The sequence below is a fragment of the Onychomys torridus genome, chromosome 8 (genome assembly GCF_903995425.1).
Source record: "Onychomys torridus chromosome 8, mOncTor1.1, whole genome shotgun sequence".
Lineage (NCBI taxonomy): Eukaryota > Metazoa > Chordata > Mammalia > Rodentia > Cricetidae > Onychomys > Onychomys torridus.
In genome coordinates this window covers 102,751,868-102,774,876 of record NC_050450.1, presented here as the reverse complement: position 1 = coordinate 102,774,876, position 23,009 = coordinate 102,751,868, and the positions used below count along the sequence as shown (strand labels likewise).

At 49.5% G+C, this 23,009-nt stretch overlaps 1 protein-coding gene across 2 annotated transcripts; it reads right to left on the bottom strand.

The window, feature by feature from the left end:
• Window positions 1-9,206: 9,206 nt before the first annotated feature.
• Window positions 9,207-21,575, bottom strand: Cd300a (CD300a molecule). Of its 2 annotated transcripts, none has more exons than XM_036197155.1 (7): window positions 21,204-21,575; window positions 18,754-19,128; window positions 17,768-17,915; window positions 15,200-15,297; window positions 12,247-12,305; window positions 11,774-11,881; window positions 9,207-9,939 (listed from the first exon to the last, which is right to left on the bottom strand). In XM_036197155.1, exons 1-7 carry the CDS (start codon window positions 21,265-21,267, stop codon window positions 9,778-9,780), a joined length of 1,014 nt encoding a protein of 337 aa, XP_036053048.1. In that variant the 5' UTR covers window positions 21,268-21,575; the 3' UTR covers window positions 9,207-9,777. The 2 variants fall into 2 exon arrangements, with proteins under 2 accessions (XP_036053048.1, XP_036053049.1); XM_036197156.1 differs by having other exon boundaries at window positions 18,766-19,128.
• Between the last annotated feature and the right edge of the window lie 1,434 nt (window positions 21,576-23,009).

The following is a 23,009-nucleotide window of genomic DNA, read 5'->3' as shown; positions in this document are numbered from 1 at the left end:
CTATATCCAGACTTTGCTATCTGCAAACATATGAAAAGTTATAGGGACCCCCCCCCTATTTTACAGTTGAGGAACTGAAGGCCAGACACCCTGTAACTTGCTCCATTTCAGACACAAGATGGCTCTTGAGAAGCCAAGAGAAAGGCTTTTCCTGAATTGTAACAAAAAAAGAGAAGAGGGCTGCAGAGATGGCTTAATCTTTTTCTTTTAAGCAAAGGCAGTATAAATGGCCTTGCAACTGTCTTTCCTGGTGTCTTACCCACCACTGAGCCTGGTCTGGGAATTCCTGAATTTAGCTAAGGATTTAAAGTAAGATGTAGCTACAAAGTAACTATGGCTTACTTTGAATGTAGCTCAGTGGTGGAACGCTTACCTAGCATAGCCTGTGCAGTGGAATATTATGGGATGGTGCTGACATACTTACATGAGAATGTAAAATGATCTCTGAGGTTGCTGTGGCATGAAAACACTCAGGGGCAGGGAGGGGAGCTGGGGATGGGAAGACTGGCATCCACGTGGCTGGAGGAGCATGAATGCATGGACCACATTTAAATGTATCCATGCTAAATGACCTGGTACAGTCAGAAGCCACATAACCACATCTAGTCAATGACAGACCACATATGCAATGTTGGACCTAAAAGAATGTCATGAGATCAACAATTATCCCCTAGTGACGCCAGAGTTGTCTAACATTGCTGCACACGTTGTTACTTGTGGGTTTACAGTGTGCTATAAATGTACCTACAGGCCTCTGCCAGGATTAGAAAACCATAGCACGTATAGGACTGGAGATGTGGCTCTGTGGCTAGAGTGTTTGCCTAGCATGCTCCAAGCCCTGGGTTTGGTCCCAACATTGAAAAAACCAATAAACCAACAAATCTGGTCATGGTGGGGGTGTTGCTCTAATTTCTAAAGATCTTATAATAAAAAACCCAATACCAGATATTGGGGTAAATGCTAAAAGATCAGAGAGACAAAGGAACAAGCCACTGCCACGTCTCACCTCTAGAACTCCTCAGCCTGGAAAGCATTAGGTCCTGTCTCCTCTCGCCTACCTTTCTCTGTTCACCAAATCACTTCCTTCCTAGTGCTGGGATTAAAGGCATGTGACTCCCAAGTGTTGTGATTAAAGGTGTGTGCCACCACTGTCTGGATCTGTTTCTCTCCTAGACTGAGTCAATCTGATGTAGTCCAGGGCGGCCTTGAACTCACAGAGATCCAGATGGATCTCTGCCGTCTGAGTGCTAGGATTAAAGGTGTGTGCCACCACTGCCTGGCCTCTATGTTTAATCTAGTGCTTGTTCTGTTCTCTGATCTTAATTTATTAGGGCACACAATATATCACCACATGGGGGTCATGTGGAGGCAAAGGATCAGAAGGTCAAGGTTATCCTTAGCTCCATAGCAAGTTTGAGGCTAGCCTGTGCTATGTGAGATGCTGTCTTAAATATATACATATTTATGTATGTGTGTTTATGTATGTAAATATAAATGTGCTTTACATTATTTTAAAGTGTACTGTCTACTTACTAAAAAAACTTCCTGCAAAATAGCTATGCAGCAGCCTTATATAGTGCTAATTTATCACATGTTTTTATTTGTGTGTGTGTGTGTGTGTACAGCATGAGGAGCACACGCATGCTATAGCACACATGTGGAGGTCAGAGGGTAACTCTGGAGTCAGTTCTCTCCTTCTACCTTCACTTGGTTCCAGGATCACATTTACACAGAAGCTGCCTCGCCCGCTGAGCCTCCTCGCTGCCTCATCACGTCTTTTGAGTGCGTTACTCTCTCTTGTGTTTAATCTAATCTCACATTGTCATGTTCACAGTGGCTCTAGGAGGATATTATCTCTCTCTCTCTCTCTCTCTCTCTCTCTCTCTCTCTCTCTCTGTGTGTGTGTGTGTGTGTGTGTGTGTGTGTGTGTGTGTGTAACAGGAAGTCTACTACATAGATAGGTTTATACACTATAATCATTCACACAATGGTGAAACTGACCACATGCTCGTTTCTCAGAACATGTCCTCACTGTTAAGGGACATAGCACTGTAGCTTCCTGTGGTTTGAATGTCCTCTCTCAAACTCACATTGAAATTGGTTTTATTGTTCAGTTTGTTTCTGGAGACAAGGTCCCACTCTGTATCCCAGCTGTCCTGCAACTCACTCTGTAGCCCAGGATAACCTCGGACCTTCCGTGGTCCTTCTGCCTGGGATTACAGGTGTAAGGTACCACAGTTGGACTCAGGTTGAATTTAATTGCCACCGTGATGGCATTGGGAGGTAGGACCTCACAGAGGTGATTGATTAGAAGTCGATGTGGTGGCACATGCCGGTCATCCTGTGGTGAGACAGTGCAGCGTGGTGGGAGTGTATGGCAGAACTGCATACCCGATGACCGTGAGAAGCAGAAAGAGTGAGAGAAAGGGGTTAGGGCCCATCTCTTGAAGGTCTACCACCTTCCAACAGTCTACAAGCTGACATCCAAGCCCTCAATGCCCAGGCCTTGAGGAGACATGGCTTCTCTCTGAGTACTTATCTCCTCATTGTTGAGCCGGGCTCTCCCTGTAGTCATTTTTATCCTCACTCTGTTCAGGAGCTGCACTGGCGCCTCTGGCCACAGGACTCTGCCTCCAGGAGGGCCCATTGACCAGCAGCATATCTGTGTACTCAAGCCCATCGCCTGTAGTTGCAGTCACAGTTCAGAGGTAAAGAGCACTGGCTGATCTTCCAGAGGTGCCAGAGTTCAATTCCCAGCAGCCATAGGATGGCTTGGAACCATCTATACAGAGATCGGGTGCCCTTTTCTGGCAAGGAAGTGTACATGCAGGCAGGCAGAACACTGCATAATAAATAAATAAATCTTTTAAAACAAAACAAAAAATCTGGGTCAAAATTCCTAAACCAAGGTGTTGGCAAGCTGTGTTCCCTCCTGCGGCCTCTAGGGGGAGACCCCTCACTTACCCTTTCCTATTGCCAGAGGTCCCCTGGATTCTTCGGCCCATGGCCCCTACACCCATCTTCAAAGCCAGTGCAGCACCTTCACAACTTTACATCTCCTATGTCCTCCTTCATCTCCCTCTCTCTGCCTCCTCTCTGCCAGCTTTGGTTAATAGCACTAACCAATGGCCCCTTTTTCACTCTCTTACATACAACTGAACATATCTTGACAATTAAGACTCATACACACACATGTGCACACACACACATACAGAGAGGGGGTGAAGGAGGGAGGGAGGGAGACAAAGAGAGAGCCTCACTTAAAAATCTACATCCCATCACCTATGTAAAGTACCTTTTAACTTACTAAAATGTATTCACAGGTTCTGGGGATTGAGACAAGGACATGTTTGCAGCTCATTATCCTGTTAGCTGCAGTTGGCAGGCAGCCCGGATGGATAGGGACACTCCAGATCCCCTCTGTCTTAGTTGGGGTTTCTATCGCTATGATAAAACACCATGGCCAAAAGCAACTTGGGGAGAAAGGGGTTTCCTTCAACTTATAGTTCCACATCCCAGACTGTCACTAAGGGAGGTCCCAACAGGAACTCAAGAGCAGCAGCCGGATGCAGAAGCCGATGCAGAGGCCTTAGAGACATGCTGATCACTGCCTTGCTCCTCATGGCTTGCTCAGCCTGCTTTCTCATAGAACCCAGGACCAGCAGCTCAGAGGTGGCACCACCCACAGTGAGACGAGCCCTCTCACATCAATCACCAATCAAGAAAATGTACAGAGGCTTACCCACAGGCCAGTTGGGTGGGAGCATTTTCTCAATTGAAGTCCTCCCTCTTCCCAGCTGTCTCCGGCTTGTGTCAAACTTGCATAAAACTAGCCAGCACACCCTCCTTGGTGGGGGGTGTGGTCTCCACTACCATGATATGAAGATCTTGTGTTGAGCTAAACTGAGCAGGTGAGAAAAGAACTTACTGGGTACAGCAAGATTGCAATGTGGCACATATGTTCTATGGAACATGCAAGGTGCCACAGAGCAAGAGAGTAAGGGAAGACAAGGATTAACAAGAAGGTGAGGGAGATCACAGAAGCTGTGTTGAAGCAATGGTCCTCCCCTGCAAAGATCAGGACTGAAGGCAGAGTCAACATGAGGCTGAGCAGGCAGCTTCTGGGCAGAGGTGTGGAAGGGTGGTCTGGTAGCAAGGCTGTGGTTCTTTGTGCAAGGTCATCATGACTTTTGTGCAAGGCTGTGGTTTGGAGAGTTTTTGGTGACAGTTATTGTTATCAAATAAATATACACAATGATCTCCTTCATGGGTGTCTTCACTTAGATGAGTCCATCAGAACAGATACTGAATTTTAACCCTTGTTATACAGTAGTGCCACGCCCACGACGGTGTCGCCCGCGTGACAAATGCCTTGGATGAGGTAGTTACGTGGGAAAGGGGGGCTCGTGGCCCTCGGGTCTATGTCCCTGGCAACCCCTCATCAATCTGCCCGAATCATGGTGCCAGGCTACACGGAACCACGCAGATCTGCTTGCAGAGGCTGGCTGGCACTCTGCCTTCTTCTCTTTGCAGCTGTAATTATTGCTGTTTCCTTGTATATTGATTCCAGGAAGTTAACTCTTAATGTTCCTGATGTGCCCCATAAAGAGAGTAACGATTCCTCAAAAGTGGCTTCAATACCCCCACCTATGATTCAAGCTCTTAGGCAAACAGTTCAAGAGGGTCCCAAAAGTTTGGGGGAATTCATGAATGATTTAGAGCAGAAAAAACTTATGATTCAGAAAGCCGAAGACTCTAGCGAGGAGAAAATGAAAGTAAAGGTTCAGGCACTCATAGTCAATCCACACGCACAGCCGACAGCAGCTGCAAGGAAGCAGTTACAGGAATTAGCCATTCCTACAAGAATTATTCAGGGACAAATAGAGTTTCTCATCAAGGGTCGATGGTGGCAACCCCCTAACTTTAATCCTAGATATAATAATTATTTAGAGCCATTACCTTTTACAGGAGTTTATGACATACATGGGAACCGATGGGTGAATCATAATGGTATGAGACCTTGAAGTATGATGGTCTTGGGCCTACACCTGTAATGCCAGCTACTAAGGAAGCTGAGGCAGGAGGATAGCAAGTTCAGGTCCTGCCTCAGTTACAGAGTGAGTTCAAGGCCAACCTGGGTAACTTAGCAAGACCCAGTCTCTAAATAAAACAGTGAAGAGAGGATTGGAGACATAGCTGAATGGCAGGGTGCCTGGTTAGCATTCTTGAGGCCCTGGGTTCAATCACCAGGACTGCTGAGAGAAGGGGCTGGAGATTAGGACATAGACTACTGAATAAATGGGTTATCTCAAGAACAGGTATGTTGGGAGCCAGGTGTGATGGCACACAGCTTTAATCCCACCACCTGGGAGGCAGAGGCAGATAAAGCTTTGAGTTTGAGGCCAGCCTAGTCTGCAGAGTGAGTTTCATGTTAGCCAGGGCTACTCATTTAAAAAAAAAAAGATGGGTTGGAGAGATGGCTCAGTGGTTAAGAGCACTGGTTGCTCTTCCAGAGGTCCTGAGTTCAATTCCCAGCAACCACATGGTGGCTCACAACCATCTGTAATGAGATCTGGTGCCCTGTTCTGTCATGAAGATGTACAGGAAGCCAGAACACTCACACACATAAATAAATAAATCTTAAAAAAAAAAAAAAAAGGTTAGGTCTGATGGGCCAGTGAGACAGTTCAGTGGCCAAGGGCCCGTGCTGTCGAGCCTGACAGTGTGAATTCACTCTCTGAACCCCTCATGGTAGAAGAAGAGAACTGACTCCTACCAAACTGTCATTAGGTGTCCACACACATACCTTGACACACCTTGATATGCGAGAGCACACACACACACACACACACACACACACACACACACACACCACTCACAAAGACAAACAGTATTCCTCAGAGATGTTGGGGAACACTATCCTGGACATGACGGGGCTGTAGTGGGTAGCCATCCCAGCATTGGCCTGGAAGCTCCAACCCCCATTGAGGCTTCGGTAATGGTCATGCCCACAAGGCGGGGCGGAGGGAGGAAGCTGAAGACCCAGGATGGAGAGGAGAGAGCTCTCTTGGCTCTGGGACCCTGGACGCTGGAGGTAGACTAAGCAGAGTTCTCCAGAGAACACCGCCGGACTGTGCCGTACCTTTGCCAGACCCTGCAACCTATCCCTTCATTTGTAAGTTACCCCACAAAATAAACCTCCCTTTTAACTACGTGAAGTGGCCTTAATAATTTCACCAATACGGGGCCACTACCATCTTGAAGGCACAGCAGCTGTAATTGCCCACACTCAGGAGTCTTTCAGACATCCATCAGTCCCTCGCCTGAGATCCCAGCCACTCCCTCCTGCATGCTCCCCTTCCTGCCTCTCGAGGGGCTGTCTACCTGTATGTGAAGAGGGGCTGGAGTACACAGGAGATGGAAAGTTAGCTGAAGTGGGGGGGATTCCACATGTAGAGGTTTGGGGGAGACCTGTACCTATGCTGGAGTGGGACTTCCATTGATGCAGCTGTAACCCTTCACCCTTGCACTGTAAGGATACCCGGAAAGCTCATTGGTTTATCAAGCTGGACTGGGATGCAATTGTTTCTTTGGGTTGAGTCCCATCTGGGGTAACTAGATGTTTGTTCACATCCTCCCTGCCCCCCAGGAAAGGCATGTGACAGATGGCACTGCTGATGTTCATTGACTGGGCCTGGATTTCCTGTTCTCCATGGAGGGGATGCTTTCCTATGGGAATACAAGATAAAGGCCATCCCATCTGACTCTTTACCCTGCTTCATTCCAAGCCATCTGTCACATGGAACCCATCAGCTTAGCTTTTGAACTACCAGGGCCATAGACCCTGATAGCATTTTGTGTGTGTCCATATGTGTGCATGCTGGCACACATGTGGCGGTCAGAGGACAATCTCAGGTGGGAGTCCTCAACCTCCACCCTGTTTGAGATATGGTCTCTACAGTTCACACTGCAGCACACCAAGCTGCCGGCCTCCAAGCTTCGGAGAACTGTGTCCACCTCCGGTGTTGCCGAAGCAGGACTGGGATTACAGGCTCTCCTGGTACACATCCTACTTTTTAATTATTTTTATTTTTTTTACAATTGAAATCATTTGGGGGAGGTGGGATGAGGGGCTCAAGTGCCATGGAGCGGAGATCAGAGGACAGCTTTGTGGAGTAAGTCCTCTCCTTCCACCTTTACATGAGTTCCAGGGACCAAACTCAGGTTGCCAGATTTTTGTGGCAAGCATTTCACCCACTGAGCCTTCTAGCTGATCACACATTCAGCTTTTTATGTGGGTTCTGGGGATCAAACTCAGGTCTTCACACTTGTGTGACAAACACTTTTACCCACGGAGCCTGCTCCACAGTCCTGACGGCCACTCTTCAACATAAATTTGAAGCATCTGTCTTTCATGTTTTTTGTTTTTGTTTTATTTATTTTTATTTCCGAGGCAGAGTTCCCTCTGTGTAGATCTGACTGTCCTGGAACTCACTCTGTAGACCAGGCTGGCCTCAAACTCAGAGATCCACTTGCCTCTGCCCCCTGAGTACTGGGATTATACATGGGCACCAGCACCTCCCTGCTGTTTTTCTGTTCTTTAACAGGGAATTGTCTGTTATATCTGTTTACAGGGGACCAAATCAGAGGCACTCCTCCCCTGTCCACGGCCTTAAAGCAGGGAGGTGAGTGGAGAAGGCCTACGTCCACATTCCTGTAAACCCAAAAGTCCACGTGGAGCAGGGGTTTTGTCCTATGCTTCTCAGTGTCCAGTCTTCTGCCTATCATGGAGCAGGTCACTGAATGCCCTGCAATGAGTGAATGAAATATATTGAGTAGATTGGATGAATGAAGGAATAGATGGATGGGTGGATGGATGGATGGATGGATGGAGGGAGGGAGGGAGGGAGGGATGGATGGATGGATGGATGGGTGGATGGATGGATGGAGGGATGGGTGGATGGATGGATGGAGGGAGGGATGGGTGGATGGATGGATGGAGGGAGGGAGGGATGGGTGGATGGATGGATGGGTGGATGGGTGGATGGATGGATGGATGGGTGAATGGATGGGTGGGTGAATGGGTGATGGTTGAATAAATGAGTAAATGGATGGGTGAGTGAATGGTTGTATGAATGAATGGGCAAATGAATGAGTGAGTGAATGAATGAATGAGTGAATGAATGAATGAATGAATGAATGAAAGCTGCCCTTGTGCTGACCTGTCCCAGGCACCAGGGAGAGAAGATGGGAGGAGAGAAAAACGAAGGTAGAGACGTGTCCTCTGGCTGGCACTTGGGCCTTCCCACAGTGAGTGACTCACACCAAGGAAGCAGGGCTCCCCTCTCCCCACCCATCCTTCCTTTTTGGCAGTCTAGTTTAGTCACTGGACTGAACCTGTGTGCCTGTGCTGTTTGTGGGCCCAGCACTCTATTTTTGGCCACAGCCTCCCCACTTCCCCTTTAAGACCCTTGAGTCCCATCTTCACAATCCAGTGCGCACTGGCTTTTCAAGTGGAAGGAGCCATTGGTAGCTTTGGGGCTGAAGCCTGGGACAGAGCTGAGATCACACCAGTGCTCTGTGAGCTGTATCCACCCACCCCCAGACCCCCCTGACACTCTGGGACCTGGCTTTGGGCATGCATCCATCTGTGCATGTATGTTTCTTTCCCTTTTGTGTCTCAGAACATTAGTACAAGAAGTGAGGGAAGTACCTGGGATGACTCATGGGTGTGATACCACAAGTGCACACACTAGGAAGTTAGCGGCAGGAAGATCAGAAGCTCAAGGTCATCCTTGGCTACACAGCAAGTTCAAGACTAACCTGACTATAAAGGATCCTGTCTTAAAAAATCCAGGCCCTGGGTTCGATCCTCAGCTCCACATTAAAAAAAAAAAAATCCAAAGAAGTCATGAAGAATAACCATCATCTCTCCACTCTTTGGAGATGACTTACCCTTGCAGTCGCTTCTGGAGCAATGTGAAAAGTTATAAGAAAAATCATTGCAGCAGATACGGCTTTCAAGCCATTGGTGGTGGCTGCAGACTGGAAACACAGTCACCTTTGGATTAGACTTTAAAATTAACCTGGTAAGAAAATACCATTGTATGGTCCATCGGGGAACAGCGGTTACAACTTACCCTCTCCAACCCAGTGGTGACACATCCTTCCCAAGCCCTTGTACCCCAAAGTCTCCTCTGATTTCATAAAGCTGGACTTTATGATGGGGCTACAGGCATATAGCAGGCATCATTTAAATCATGTTTTCTTCTCCCTTTAAGAAGATATTTTAAACTTTATTTCATCTTCTAGCTAAGAGTCCAGAGGAACTTGCCCCTGACCTTGGAGCCATGGGCTAGGCTCTTCTCCTCAGAGCTAGGTTTAGTTCTCTGTGAGATGGGGGAGCTGATGTTTGGCACCTCCATGACTCCCCTTCCTTCATGTTCTCATGGGTCTTCACTGGTTCTCCACATCCCCCAGCAATCACGAATGTTCCTGCTGAGCAGACACTACAAAGCCAACACTGGTGCCATTCTATATGAACCATGTCACTTCCCAAAGCCCCAAGGGATGCAGCGCTACATCTTCCATACCCACATGAAGAACAAAACACAGGCTTAGAGGAGAGAGCCAGTGGGACAAGCCTCTGTCCCCACAGAGCCTTGGTTCCTGCTCATCTTGAGTGAAGCCAGCGAGGCTCATGACATTGATGGCAAGCAGCCTGCAGGGAGCTCGGAGACCTGGTGGTTAGCATTGAGGGGATCAGGTGACAAGGAGTCACAGGTGAGAGTGAGAGAGGCCTTGCCTGGGCTTTCGGACCTCGCTGTACTCTGCTTCTTGGTCTTGAGATGGCCAAGGGGAAGTCACATTGGCAGGAGAATCCTGGCTCTGTGAGTCGAATACCATGGATGTATAGTGAAGCTCTTCCTGGGGGAATGCCTGCGGAGAGAGACCCCAGATTCAAGCCAAGAGGGGAAGGGTGCACACACCCCTCAACTGCCCAGAACTGGATGCACCGGCCCACCTTGTCAAGCCACAGTGGGAAGTCCCCATGCTGGGTATACCATGGCCAGCAGAGGTAGCCACGATGGCACAACAGTTCTAAAGTTTACTGGCTTGGTCACAGGCTGACTTGTCCCAAAGGGAAAAGGAAGTTAGCTTCCAACCCATTTTGCAATCATTAACTACCAGGTGATGGTTGCCAGTGCCCATATCTGGGAAGACATGAGAACATGTCACATAGTGAAGGAATGGGGCTTTCAGACACATGACACCATCTGAGGAACTAGAGACTGTAGTGGATAGCTGCTCTGTCTATGACCTTGAAGCATTGCGCCTAGAGGATGCAGCAGGTAACTGCTCTACCTGCCTATGACCTTGAAGTACATGCCCCTGGGGCATGGCCTTACAGTGACCCTTAAGACCTGATATGCATGTAGGCAGGCTCTCTTCTCTCCCGCATGGTTTTGGATACCAGACTGACTCAGGCAGCCGGAACAGCGGTCCAGAACCTGAGACTATTCTGTTCTGTGATGTGAGTGTTTCCCCCCTAATAAATTCCTTTGCCCTTTAAACAGACACTGTGGATTTCTCGATATATCTGGTCTGGTGACTGCCGTGGGGCACAAACCCACGACCCTGAGATTAGGAGTCTCAAGCTCTATTGACTGAGTTAGCTGGGCTTTTTTCTTTAAAAGAGAGGAGAGAGGGGTCATGAAGTCCCTTCTTCCATTTATTTATTTGTTTGTTGTTTATTAATTATCCTGGCATGATCGGACTTTGGACGACCTGGGAATTGAACCCAGTTCTTCTGGAACATCAGTCAGTGCTCTTAACTGCTGAGCCATCTCTCTCCAGCTGCTTAAAATGAGGACATTGGGGTCCCTGCACACATCTCATTCTCAAAAGACACTGGCATGGGGCTGAAGAGATGGCTCAGTGGTTGAGAGCACTGGTAGCTCTTCCAGAAGATCTGGGTTCAATTCCCAGCACCCATATAGCAGCTCACAACTGTCCGTAACTCAGTTCAGGGGATCTGACACCCTCATACAGACATACATGAAGGCAAAATACCAATACATGTAAGTGAATCATTTTAAAAATAAGGGGAAAAAAGACACTGGCACAAGCGAGGGGATCATAGCTTGGGTGATCCAGAGTGGATGTGGGACAGAACCGTTCCTTATTCTCCTCATGGAGCAGAATCAGAAGCCTGGGTTGGATGGGACCAGAGTAGACACTTTTTCAAAGCAGTGTATGTCACACATCTCCTGCCACCAAACTATGGCATCCCTCAGGGCATCCAAGAAGGGCTCAGTGGGCTCTGAGCCTGGGGGTGAGTGGGGAAAGTCTCCCCAGAAAGCTTTTGATGTTTATCTCTCTCAGCTTCTGTTCGACCCTGCCTGTAAACAGTGGGTCACACCCCAGGAGGCTGCCTGCCCCACTGTGTTTGAAGGTCACTGAGTCTGAGGCTTGACCACACCCTTAAAGAAGAATTGATACCAAAGGGATGAGGGGACCAACACAAGGAGAAATAACAGGTTCTGATGTGTTGACTGTCAAGGTCTTGATACTGGTGGCCACTCCTATAATCCTACTTCCTACTCCAGCTACAGTGACACGTGGCCTTTCCAAGGGCCTCCACTGAGTCTCCACCTGCCCTGTCTTCTATACTACCATCGTGAGCCAGGCTGGCTCTCTGTCCTCCCCCACCCCTGTGCTACCATTGCATGGCCCAGGATCCTCATGCAAGAGAGTCAGGCTCTCAACTTACCACTGTGCTATATTCCACCTCTACGTGACTTGGTAGCTCCGGCTCTTCCCTCAGGGGCCATGTGTGCAGCTGCAAATTCACATACTGGGACTCGCTCTGCTCCGCAGCCTGCAGAAGGTCAAGTATTATCCATGGAGTCCCTCCCTTCCACCCCCCTGCCCTGTTTCTCTGAAGACATCTCCTTCCCACCACATTATGTAAGCCCTGGACTTTCCCATTCATCCTCCACCCTCACCCTGTTCTCTCTAGGATCCCACCACCACCACCCCGCCCCACCCCATCCAAGTCCACTGTCCTGGCCAGAGGGGAACAGACTGGACAGAACCTGGGACAAGAGTTGATCACTACATCTCCAGGTAATGTCTCTTGTTCTGGGACAACTGCGTCTACCTGTAACAGACCTATCACTTCTACCAGCCCAGGAACTCCCTGACAGCCTTATGGCCCCTCCCTACCCAGCCACCCTGGCTCACCTCCTGCCGTAGCTCCCTTGCCTGCCTGAGGTTCTGGGATAGCTCTGGATGTTTATCAGCTAGAGATAGAAAGAGAAGGGGGTGAAACTGTAGAAAAAAGTGGGCAGGGGAGGAGGGGTGTGCTGTACTCTGAGAAAGGCTTTTCTTAGAGACTTCAGCCATAGGTCTGGGAGTTCTAGAAAATTCAGTAGCAGTAGAGATGCTATAATATTGTTAAGTGTAAAATTACAGGTTTACGTGGTATGAAGTTGTGTTTTGTTTTTAGGGGGGTCTTACTATGTTGCCCAGGTTGCTCTCAAACTCTCCTAATCCTCTTGCCTCAGTTTCCCAAGTGGTGAGAGTATAGGGATGCGCCATGTTGGCAATGAAACAAGATCTTTAGGAAATCACACAAGGGACTGGAGAGATGGCTCAGAGATTAAGAGTACTGGCTGCTCTTCCAGGGAACTTGAGTTTGGCTCCCAGGGCCCACGTCAGTCAGCTGACAACTGTCTGTAACTCCAGCTCCAAGGGATCCATATTCGCTTCTGACCTCCAAAGGTTCCACGCCCCCCCCCTCTCCTTCACACACACACACACACACACACACACACACACACACACACACACATCACGTACAACCCCCCCCCCCAACACATATACACATAATTAAAACATGGGACTGTTTATTTATTTGGTTGGTTGGTTTGTTTTGTTTTGTTGAGACAGGGTTTCTCTATGTAGCCCTGGCTGTCCTGGAACTCACTATGTAGACTAGGCTGGCCTCAAACTCAGAGATTTGCCTGCCTCTGCCTCCCCAGAGCTAGGATTAAAGGTGTGTGCCACCACTGCCCAACCCATAAATATTTTTCTCCCTATTTTTTCCTTCTTTTCTTTCTTCCTTCCTTCCTTCCCTCCTTCCCTTCTTCCTTCCTTTGTTTCTTTCTTTCTTTCTTTCTTTCTTTCTTTCTTTCTTCCTTCCTTCCTTCATTTCTTTCTTTTTTATTATTTATTTAATTTGGGGGGGGGGGGTGGAAAAAACTTAAAGAAATCACATCTGCACAGATAAAAGACCAGAAGGAACTCACACACCTCTAGTACAGTGGCTGGTTTTCTGGGAGATGGGATTTTGACTTACCATGTACCTCAGATAATTTCTTTTTTCTCTGTTGCTTTTACTTATTTCTCAGGTTTCCTACAGCAAATCCTCTCCTCAGCCCCTCTTTTCTGTTTTGTTTTTTGAGGCGGAGTCTTCCCTATGTCTTCCTTTGGCTGGCCTTGAACTCATGGCTGTCCTGTTGCCTCTGCTTCCCAAGTGCAGAGATTACAAGAGCCAGCACAGTGAGCCTCCTACATCTTTCTTAAAGGGGAAGCTATCTGTGGGGTCACAGTGTTTCTGGGTGAAAGGGCACCCAAGTGATGTGCTGGGACTCACAGAACTGGAGCTGTCCAGGCTGGGAAAGTTCCCCTGTGGTTAGTGGAACCACGTGAAGGCTACAGCTCAGGAGGCCCCCCAAGAGGGACTGGAGAGCCAGGCAGTGGTGGCGCACACCTTTAACCCCAGCACTTGGGAGGTAGAAGCAGGTGGATCTCTGAGTTTGAGGCCAGCCTGGTCTACAGAGTGAGTTCCAAGACAGCCAGGGCTACACAGAGAAACCCTGACTTGAGAGACAGAGACAGAGAGAGACAGAGGGTCTGTAGATCAGAGTGGCTTCATTTCTGCTACCACATCCTCACTGAAGAAGCCTCAAAGGGCTTTAGCAACATGAATGAAGATGGCCCTGAGGGCCCTCTGCTTCGTAAGGTCATAAAGTCTCAGCACAGGAAGGAAGCCAGCTTCTCCCCTGAGGGAGGCCCGGCCCCTTTCTTCCTGTCCTTTTGTCCCTCTGTCCTGTGCTTGCTCACGGTTCTGTTTGTTGAGAACACTCTTGAGAACTCGGGGAGGGTGGGACCTCAGGTTCCCAGGAGCTTCCTGGGTGTCTGTGTGACTAAAGATCCTAAACCCAGCCACGGCCCGGGCCGGAAGCAGTGCACAGGCTACATGAGGTGGCAGCCAGGGATGCTGGTGAGAACCATCTGATACAAAAAGAACCGTGATAGCCGAGGTGCAGGGGGACACCCAGGAGGGCCTCAAGGAAAAAGAAGTCCAAGGAAAGAAAATCTGAGGGCAGCGCTTGGAGACTAGGGACTAGGCCTGGGGAGGCCGGAGTTAATATTCTGACCCGCCCCTGGGCACCGCCCTGCATCCTGATTTAAAAGCCTCATTTTGGGGAAAGGCCCCTCCCCTTCCTCTCTCTCTTCTGCGTTTCCTCCCACAGGGTGTGCACCCCTCGACCCCTCTTTCTCTGTCCATTTCCGTGCCCGTGCAGCATCTGGGTCGGGAATGAATGTCCACCGCCACCCCTGCTGCCATGCCCACAGGGCGTGGGTCGCCCACCAGCCAGCTGCTGCATCTGCCCAGCATGCCAGCATGTTTCCCTGCACACACGGGATACCCTGGCGAGACAGGGTTCCCACGTGCAATATATCACAACAGCCAGAACTTTCATACAGAGTAAATCCAGGAGAGAGGGAGGCTGAGGTTCCTGCCCCATAACCAAAAGTCACAAGAATGTGTCGGGGGCGGGCACCATGCAGGCAAGGTATATACTGTGGAGGCCTGACTGCCCTGCAGAGTCTCTTGAGAGTGTGGGAAGCCACTGAAGGTTTTAAACAGAAGAAGGCACTGCCCCACCGGCAGCCACTGAGGCCCCAGAGAAAGGCCTCCAGGTAGCTATCTCATGAGGTGTGGAACCACTACACCCAGGGACACCTCTGGGTCCTTCCTCTAGGGTCATCTCGAGTGTGTGCCCTGAGGGTGTGTGCTTAATGTGGTGCCTGTTTTGAGAACTGGGACAGAGCACTGAGGTGAAAGACTGTGGCCAGAGTCCACCATCCTGGAGCAGGGACAGAAGGACACAGGAAGTTAACTCACCTTTGATCTGGTGCTTCCTGAACATCCTCCAGGCCAGCAGAGAGGTCCCCACCAACAGAAACAGCAGAAGAGCTAACACAGTCAGCAGCACCGAGAGGCTTTAAGGGGAGGGAGTCAGTTATTCAGTGCTGGGAATTGAACCCAGGCCTTCATGCACGCTAGCCAAGTGCTCTACCCAGTCCCCAGGTATATCACCAACCCCTGACTTTGAAAACAGACACATAAAGTCAAGGTGTTAAAAAAGATAGGTGAGATGAGTCAGTGGATAAAAGCACTTGCCATGCAAGCCTGAGGTAATGAGTTCAAGCCCCAGAACCCACAGAAGAAGCAGAGAACTGACTGCTGAAAGTTATGCACACATGTACACCTACTCACACATCATAATAACCTTTAAAATTTTATGACGCTGGGAGTGCTGATCCACAACTTTAATCCCAGTGCTCAAGAGGCAGAGATAAGTGGATCTTTGTGAGTTCAAGGCCAGCCTGGTCTATACAGGCTAACCAAGGCTAGGTAGTGAGACCTTGTCTCAAAAATACATACATACATATGTACATGCACACACACACACACACACACACACACACACACACGGGATTTTTTGTTTTGTTTTTTGGATTTTTGTTTTGTTTTGTTTTTCAAGACAGGGTTTCTCTGTGTAACCCTGGCCATCCTGGAACTTGTTCTGTAGACCAGGCTGGCCTCAAACTCAGAGATCTACCTGCCTCTGCCTCCTGAGTGTACCACCATTGCCCAGCTTAAAAACAAAACAAAACAAAACAAAAAACAAAAAACCTTTTTTATAAAAATCAACAGCATAATGACTTCTATCTCTCATTACACACACACACACACACACACACACACACACACACACACACACACACACACACCACTGTTCAGTCCCAACAAAGCAGGGCTCTGCCTGTCTTGAACATCTGTAGGTTAGCCTCCAAAAGCAGCATGTGTGGGTCCTGCGTTTTGCCTTGTCTGGTAGCCACATTGTGCCTCTAGGTTGGCAGAAAACTTGTGGGAAGGTTTCCAGGTGTGGGGTAGTGAGGAGAGGCCAGACCTTGGTCCCTGGGTCCTGGGAGAGAGGCCCCATGTGTCCTGGGACAGCTTTGAATATGGTCAACACATTTGCAAACCATGACATCATATCACAGTGTTCAAAGGTCGGACACCCGTGCCTGATGCTGGAGAATTTGCTAGTAGGAGCCCCTTGCTTGTGTTGTGATGTTGATGTGATGCTTGTGGGAGTGTCCAGACCTCAGTCTATGGACCTTGTCCATTTGGCCCTGTGTAGTGATAAATACAGCCCGACATCAAATTATAAATTTACTTAAAGTATGCTGAGGTGGGGTGGTTGGGTGTTGATTTTTCCCCTGATATTTTTGTAACTTGAATGCATGGCTCTTGGGTGTGAACTTTATAGGTGTTATATAATGTTGTGTCCTAATGTTGAAAGTCTAGATGTGCCTGTACATAGCTAAGAGGTGAGATTACAGAATGAGGCTGCTCACCAGGAACCAGAGAGGGGAGGGGCTAGAGACAAGTTCATCCACATGCCAGCAGTTCAGCCTGTGGTGCCTACTTCATGAGGCCCCAGTAAAAACCCTGGAAAGCAGATGTGGGGAGCTCTTGGTGGAGACACACAGAGGCCCCCTGGGGATGATGCACCCTGACCCTGCCTAAGTAGAGGGTACTGGGACACTTCTTGGGGCTCTCCCAGTCTGGCCTTGCCATCTCTTCATTTGTCTCCTCATGATCTTTGTAATGATAAAAATCATAAAAGTATGATAAAAACCTTTTCCAACAGTGATGACTCCAGTGAATTTCTGAACCCAAGAGGATCATGGGAGCCTCAACATTTATAGTTAAAAGTTAGAAGTGCAGGTGACCAGAGCCCTTAACCTATAGAATCCCTACTAACTCCAGTCAGTTCCAGGTTCCATTTGCAGTGCCCAGTTAGTGTCTCAAGACGGGAGCTCTCAGCTACTGCTCCAGCACCATGCCTGCCTGACTTCTACCATGTTCCCATCATGATGGCCATGGACTCTAACTCTCTGAAACAGTTAGCCCCAAATAAACGCTTTCTATTATAAGCTGCCTTGGTCATGGTGTTTTATAACAGCCATAGGAAAATAGCTAAGACGTGTGATAACGAAGATTATCACGAGGTTGAAAGAGAACATTCTGTGAAGCACTAAGCCATGCACGACGGGATGTCACCAGCCCTTTTTCATGTTACTCTCCTTCCATCACACTGTGGGTCCTCCTCAGCCTGAGCTCTCCCTGTCCTCAGCACAGGCAGGCCCAGTGTGGCCAGTGACCTATGGCCTCCTACCTGGACTGGAGCCCATGACACAGGAGGTTCTGGCCAGCAGGGTATGACAGCAGCACATGGCCACAGTGCCTACTTAAGCCCCTCCCAGGAGAAGGGCCACCACCTTCAAGTCAGGAACCAAGGGTTCTTACCCCAAGCCCTCATAGTTCTGGTAGCCCTTCTCCTGAGGGGACCACATAGCTAGAGTGGCTACCTCCAGGTCAGGGACCAGGGCACCTCACCTCAAGCCCTCGGGCTCAGGATGCTCATGGCGATCCTTTACGATGGATCCTTGGGTAGAACACTCAGTGGCCAGGCTGGTGGTCAGGCTGGTAGTCAGGCTGGTAGCCAGGCTGGTGGGCACTGTAGGCATCCTTGGTGTTATAGGTCCTGGAGATAAAACCACAGATCAGACCTAGGGAATCTCCTCAGACTCTGCCACTGGCCGATAGCTTGCTTCCTTCTTTCCTTCCTCCCTCCCTCTTTCCCTCATCTTCTCCTTCCCTCCGTCCTCCCCTCCCTCCCTCCCTTCTTTCCTCCTTTTCTTTTTCTCTTTACTCTTTGAGACAGGGTCTCCATATGGAGTTTATAGCCCTGGCTGTCCTGAACTTGTGATCCTCCTGCCTCTGCCTCCTGAGTGCTAAGATCACAGGCGTACACCACCCTGACTAGCTGCCAATGGGTTGTCTTTGAGCTGATTTCACACCAGAGGAAGGATCAGGATGGGACATCCTCCTGAATCAGCTGATCATTTGCACGTATGACACAACTGCCACCCCCAACCCACCTGAGTCAACACCACACGCTAGGTCTGCTCTCCTCCAACCTCACACATGCTGCCAACGAGAACTAACTGCAAAGCTGGCTTGTCACCAGTGAAAGGATCCTCTGCACACAGCACTGTCCCCCCTAATGACTCTCTGCTCAGCCCGCAATGCACCCATGGATTCTAGTTTCCATGGGTCACTGCACAGGACACAGATCTCTGTCCTGGCCACACTCTACTCTCTCTGCCTCCCATCCCCCAATGGACCAGCACCTTCCTCCCCCCAAGATGCAGCTACTCCAGGATGCCTCCCTGATCATTGCCCTGTCCCTGTCTGTCCCTCACACCCTGTCCATTCCCCCACCACACAATGTACTCTCAGGCTCTGAGCTGATTCCTGCCCCAGAAATTCCTGACACTTTGCTGCTGTCGTGGTTCTATAGTGCTCATTAGGAGACTCACCTAGGTGCTTACCTGGGAGCACAGACACCACAACCTTGAAGGAGTCATCGATCCCCAAGGAAGGATCAAGCCTCAAGTTGTCATCAAACAGTGGTATATCCACTCCACACTTGTAGGTGCCTGCATCCTCCAGGGTGAGGCTCTCCAAAGTCACTGTGAAGGTGAGGTTGGCTGGATGGTCCCTGATGGACACTCGGCCTTTCCCAGCTTCTTTTGAGTGTCTGGTCTTGACAATCAATTTACACGGTGATAGCAGTGACACTCTGCACCAGTATTTGTCATTAGTCTTGTATTTCTCCTCGTACTGACACTGCACACTCAGGGATTCCCCCACAGTGCCTGTCACGGTGCTGGGGCCACGCAGAGGGACACAGCCTGGAAAACACAAGCCCCAATTCTGCACCCTCACAGCTGGATGGGAGTAGGTCCTCCAAAAGTTCCACCCTGCATCTCTTGACTTCCCATCAACTAATCACCCCTCAGCACCCTCCCCTTCTGCCCTAATATTTCCTTTGGCCATAATCCCCCCAGTCCCTCCCACTCACTAGGGCTTCATGTTTTCAAACATGCCAGCCCTGGGCATCTCAGGACCTGGGAGAATAGCCACAGCCCCATGTGGTCCCACCACAGGAATACGAGCCAGGGCAGAAGAGGGTGGCCAGCTGTATGACCTGCTCCCTCAATGTCCTCATGATCCTGTGACCAGGAAGAAGAGTTGGGGGTGGGCAGAAAATGGGAGGGTTTGCTCTTTCAACCTAGGTTTACTTTGCTGATTTTGAGGTTCTGTTTTTTTTTTCAAGATTTTATTTTTATTTTATTTTATGTATTTGTTTGTTTGTTTGTTTTGGTTTTTCAAGACAGGGTTTCTCTGTGTAGTTTTGGTGCCTGTCTTGGATCTCGCTCATGTAAACCAGGCTGGCCTCGAACTCACAGAGATCTGCCTGGCTCTGCCTTCCCAGTGCTAGGATTAAAGGCATGCACCACTGCTGCCTGGCTAGACAAGGTTTTTCTATGCAATCCTGGCTGGCCTGAAACTCATTGTGTAAATGAGGCTCAAACTCACAGAGACCTGCCTGCCTCTGACTCCAGAGTGCTGGGGTTAGAGATGCCTTTCTTTGGAGGGTGGCCATGTATAGGTGGCCCCTGCCCCAGTGGATAACCCCACATACACACAGAGGAAGTGCTAATTAGACTCAATGGGTATTAAAAAAAATAAAATAATAATAAAAATAAAATAATAATAATAATAAGAAGAAGAAGAAGAAGAAGAAGAAGAAGAAGAAGAAGAAGAAGAAGAAGTTGGGATGGACTTGGGGGGAGTTGGAGGGAGGGGTGAGGGTTGGATATGAGCAAACTACATTGTTCACATATATGAAATTTTCCAAGAATAAAGGAAAGTAGTCTGTGGGTGTAATGGTACACACCTTTGATCCCAGCACTCTGTTAGTTCCCTCCATGACAGCTGCCTGCCTCTGCCACCAAAGAGTTAAGGTACATCATCACCTGTTGCCAGGGGCCTTTCAACTGTCAGCTGTGGGACATGTGCACCCCTTAGAAATGCCCTCCAGGCACAGCCCACTCTCCTGCCTCTCTTGCCTTTCTTGTCTCTTGCTCCTCTTTCCTGTTCTCTGTCTGTCTCTCTCCCTGCCTGTCTGCCTGCCTCTCTCATGTCTCCACTCTGACATGGGCCTTCACTCCCCTCCCTCTTGCACTAACTCTGTTGTGTGTGGCGTGTTTGCTTAGTGGCACACCTTGGCAGGGCCTGCCGAAAGCTACCCACTTCACCTTTCTTTTTTTATCCTTATACTCTGGTGGCAGAGGAAGGCAGACTCAGTGAGTTTAGGGTTAGCCTAGTCTACATAGTAAGTTCCAGTGCTACACAGTGAGACCCTGTGCCAAAAAGAAAAGAAAAAAAAGATTATCAGGGCATGGTGGTGCACACCTTTAATCCTAGCACAGGTAGATCACTGAGTTTGAGGCCAGCCTGGTCTACAGAGTTCCAGAACAGCCAGGGATACACAGAGAAACCCTGTCTTGAAAAACCAAAAAAAGAAAGGGAAGGAAGAGAGGGAGGAAGACAGGCAGACTAACTCTCTTCATGTACTTCACCAACACACACCTCTCCGGGCTTCCCAGCACAGCCACTGTCCTCTCACACTGGTACCACCTTCTGTGCCCTCCTCTTTCCTACTCTAAGCCATCTAAAATCCCTCTTGGCACCCCTCCTGGGCAGCCCTTACAGTGTATGACTTGTCCCTTGTTCTGACAGCTGGGTCCAGAGTGAGCTCCTAGCCCCTTCCCCCTGAGCAGTGTGGACTCTTGGCCATCCACCCCTACACAGAGGACGCAGCTGCCACATTCTGTGTTGTGCACAGAGAAATCCAGGCTCCAGCGCCTTACGTGGCACCTCCCTGAGGCCTCCCACCCTCCTGGGCAGACAGCCTCCTCACCTGGAAGCCAGAAAAGCAGCAGCAACAGCGTGGGCAGCCACAGCGCTGAGACCAGTTGGGTCATTTCTCCCACACACAGGTCACCGGCAGCCAGGCCACCGCTGGACCCTCCGCGGTTCAGTCCCCGTCAGGGACGGTCAGTTGCTGAATGCCACTTCTGCTTCTCTTTGTATCTGTTTTGTCTCTGGCTTCTCTTAGTTCTGTTCCTGGAGCTATTGAGAAAATGAAACAATCTGGGGGCGCCAAGGCCAGCTGAGGAAGCCCGGGTGAGGCACAGACCCCATGACTGCCAGGGTGAGACCTGTAGCTCTGGGGCCTGCTGGCCCCTGCTTGCCTCTGGCTCAGGGAGCAGGGCCAGGCTTCTTTCTGACTGGTGCCTAGTCACTACTCTTGTGGGCAGGATGGCAGCCTGGTGGGAGGAAGTCCCTACTGCCCCTGCCTGGGTTCTACCCACTGTAAGGCCTTTCCGGGAGCTTGGCTCCCATGAACCCCAGCTCTAGGCCTAGAGCCCCAAAAGTTAATAGCCCCAGAGTCCCTGAAAGGGTGCCTGGTCTTAGAAATGTGTCTTCTGTTTGACCAGGAGCTCTCCAGGCTGTGACCTTCTTTCCTGGGAAGCCTCATTGAACCTGAGAAGGGATCCAGGCAGCCTGCAGGTCCTCTCTTTCCCTTGTCCACTGAGACACCACACATGTACACACATGCCTCCTGTGAACTCCCCCAGCTCATACAGAATGGCCGTGAGAGCCCAGGAAACCCTGACCTTAGTGGTTATTAAACCCAGAGACAGCCTGTGCTAACGATGAGGTACCTAGAACTCCTTCCTTCTAGATCCTTCTGAGTGTCTCATGCTTTCTTCCTTCCTGCCACAAATGCCCTCCGCCGCAAAGACACTTGCTTGTTATACTGCCAGAAGAGTGGAAGACAGAGCCTTCTGGTCCCTTTGGAAACTTCTCTGATGGCCAGGTGCAGTGACACACCTCTATTATCCAACTACCCTGGAGGATGAGGCAGGAGGGTTGCTTGAGCTCAGAAGTTTGGGGACAGACTGGAGGGACTCAGTCTCAGCCACAACAAAAACCGCCACCTTGGTAATGGTGATAACATCACAGGTCAACTAAAGATCAGTAAGAAACTGTCTTCTAGATACATGTCTTGGTCAGTGTTCTGTTGCTATGAAGAGACACCATGACCACAGCGACTCTTATAAAGAAAACATTTAGGCCAGGTGGTGGTGGTTCACGCCTGTAATCCCAGCACTTGGGAGGCAGAGCCAGGTGGATCTCTGTGAGTTCGAGGCCAGCCTGGGCTACCAAGTGAGTTCCAGGAAAGGCGCAAAGCTACACAGAGAAACCCTGTCTCAAACAACAACAACAACAAAAAAGCATTTAACTGGGGCTTCTTACAGTTTCCGGGATTTAGTCCCTTGTCATCATGGGGGGAAGCATGGCAGTGTGCAGGCAGACATGGTGCTGGAGAAGGAGCTGAGAGTTCTACATCCAGATCTGCAGGCAGCAGGAAGAGACACTGGGACTGGCTTGAGCATTTGAAATGCCAAAATCCACCCCCAGTGACACACTTCCTCCAACAAGGCCACACCTCCTAATGCTTTCAAATAGTGCCACTCCCTGGTGACTAAATATTCAAATCCATGGGCCTATGGGGCCGTTCTCATTCAATCCACCACAATATTTTTGAAAGTAAAAATAGGTTGGGTGGTGGTGGCGCACGCCTGTAATCCCAGCACTGGGGAGGCAGAGGCAGTGAGTCTGAGGTCAACCTGGTCTACTTAGTCAGTTCTAGAATAGC

What these genes read in the sequence shown, in the direction of transcription:
- Cd300a (XM_036197155.1), bottom strand. Translation starts at nt 21,267, where the DNA reads ATGACCCAACTGGTCTCAGCGCTGTGGCTGCCCACGCTGTTGCTGCTG. An exon ending in GCTCCCAGGTAAGCACCTAG is followed by an intron (nt 17,916 to 18,753) that starts GTGAGTCTCCTA and finishes TTTTATCTCCAG; the next exon opens with GACCTATAACACCAAGGATG. An exon ending in CCTGAGCCCGAGGGCTTGAG is followed by an intron (nt 15,298 to 17,767) that starts GTGAGGTGCCCT and finishes CTCCCCTTAAAG; the next exon opens with CCTCTCGGTGCTGCTGACTG.